This window comes from Echinococcus granulosus, assembly GCF_000524195.1.
Source record: "Echinococcus granulosus chromosome Unknown EG_S00047, whole genome shotgun sequence".
Lineage (NCBI taxonomy): Eukaryota > Metazoa > Platyhelminthes > Cestoda > Cyclophyllidea > Taeniidae > Echinococcus > Echinococcus granulosus.
This window is the reverse complement of record NW_020170427.1, coordinates 12,066-14,087: the sequence shown is the minus strand read 5'-3', so window position 1 is coordinate 14,087 and position 2,022 is coordinate 12,066. Positions and strand designations below refer to the sequence as shown.

The following is a 2,022-nucleotide window of genomic DNA, read 5'->3' as shown; positions in this document are numbered from 1 at the left end:
AACCTTGACATTCCTAGCTTGGCTGTAGGACAGCATCGCCTAAATAAATCCCTAAAAGAACTCGTTTAATAGTCAAAATCTCCACTCATATGCTCATTTGCTCCACGAAATATGCTCTGCGTGATAAGAGGAAGCATAACCCCATGGACAGAGAACTGCTGCATATGAATCTACTCTAGCAACGACATTCAGCATCGACATCTCAGAGAAGGGAGTGAGTGGAAAGAAGAGCTGGGGAAGCAGGTGTAGGAGTAGGAGGAGGAAACAAACAAAAGACAGTAATTTTTACAAAATGGCAGACAGGAAGGCTAGCCATCTCTCCACGCCATTTATGATTATGCAGTTTCACTGAATTTCCACGTGTGCGTGTGTGCGTGCGTGTGGGTGTGTGTGTAAATGCTCTTGTGTCTTCCGTGTGTGTATAGGTGAGTGGGTAGGTGGGCGGTGGGTCGGGAAGTGAATGGGTGGGTAGGTGGGTGAGAGACGCGGGACGCGAAATTCCAATCGGGTACGGACAAAAGTGTAGCGTTGTTGATTTGCATTGCATGGTTTGAAGCACAGAACCTGCGTGGCTTATAACATCCCGTGTGCGGGGAGAAGGAAGGCAACTGCTCGTGTAGGAGGATGTTCACCTGCGTCCTATCTACTATTATGCCACAGGGACGGGGAGTCAATGGTTTGCTAAATAAAGGCGGTGGGATGACAGGAGAAGAGGCGTAAAAGGGGAAGGGAAAGGGATGGGAGTGTCTATGAAAGTGTGCATTTCTCCGTGGCCTCGGATATCAACTTGCCAGGCGCTTCAGTCACTTTCGAGGCAATTCCACGCATGTTCTCCGGCAGCATACCTGCAAGGAAAGGTGAGACTTGAGGTCACTTTTTGCCTGGCACTTCCACAAATAGCCAATGCTGCATTCAAACCTACACCACCTGCCCTTGTGTTGGCATGAAATAATCAACTCTTATGCCATTGGCCCCCAAGTGCAGAGATCTCTCGAGAATCCTGCATGGACTGGTTAATGCCCCCTCCAACAAGGCAATAAACAGCATCACCTTCGTGTTCTACACTACTGAAGGCAAACTTCGTGCCCACTTCATCTCCCTATGTATATTGCCAAGGTCCATATACAGCCTCCTCCACTTCAATAATTCATGAACCCGATAATAAAACGTGGCACTTATTCAGCTCCTCACAATGACAACTGCAACCTACTAAATGCAATGGATAAAGAGAATATTTTGGGCTTTGTTGTCACGCCTGTCGATAAGGAGTGCAATAGATGTTTTAAATTTACTTCGACAAATTCCGAGCAGCACATTTGCTAAGAAAGTTGCAGAAGCTCACTGAGCAAGAACCCCATCTGGCAGTAAATCGTAATCCACTCAACACTCATGCGTAGCTGGGAGGGAAGTGCGAGGCAGCCACACTCCATCAACCAAATGGCTCAACAATGTTGCTCTTAAGCCTGTGATACCTCATCCAATCACCTGCACCTAGAGCCACGAATCTACGATGCCTCGCTTCATCACGGTGGTCAAAACACAAAGAAGGTGGTTCAGCAAACTCGATAATTCGAATTTCTCTACATCCAAGGTGTTCTCTTTCCAACTAAGCACACTCATTTCGATTACCTCAAACGGGTGAGCATAATTTGTGACCTCAAATGACCCACAACTTTGCCTCTCAGGTCAAACGCCTACTTGAGGAAGCAGAACAGCCGTGTACTACTCAACTGGTAACTGAAGTAGAGCATGAGAGTGCGATACGAGTGACAACTCTAGGACGGCACAACTGTTTATCCGGCAGAATCGTTATGGATCATAAACAATTCTGGATAAATTGCCAAAGCACTTGATGCGTAAAACTTGCTCACTCATGCAATACTCATTTGTTTGCATCTAAGCTAAATAGGTTACGTGTCCACCGTAGCCAGCCAGCCAGCCAGCCAGCCAGCCAGCCAGCCAGCCAGCCAGCCAGCCAGCCAGCCAGCCAGCCAGCCAGCCAGCCAGCCAGCCAGCCAGCAG

General features: G+C 48.0%; 1 protein-coding gene across 1 annotated transcript in view; it reads right to left on the bottom strand. All coding sequences in view use genetic code 11, as the record gives it.

Annotated features, from left to right (window-relative positions):
* Window positions 1-747: 747 nt before the first annotated feature.
* EGR_05848 (Putative complexin-1) overlaps window positions 748-2,022 on the bottom strand; it is a gene marked incomplete at both ends in the record, with an annotated part of 5,815 nt that continues 4,540 nt past the window's right edge. The window contains one exon of the mRNA XM_024495097.1: window positions 748-845. Coding sequence (XP_024350443.1) covers window positions 748-845 — 98 coding nt within the window. The remainder of the gene's footprint in view (window positions 846-2,022) is intronic.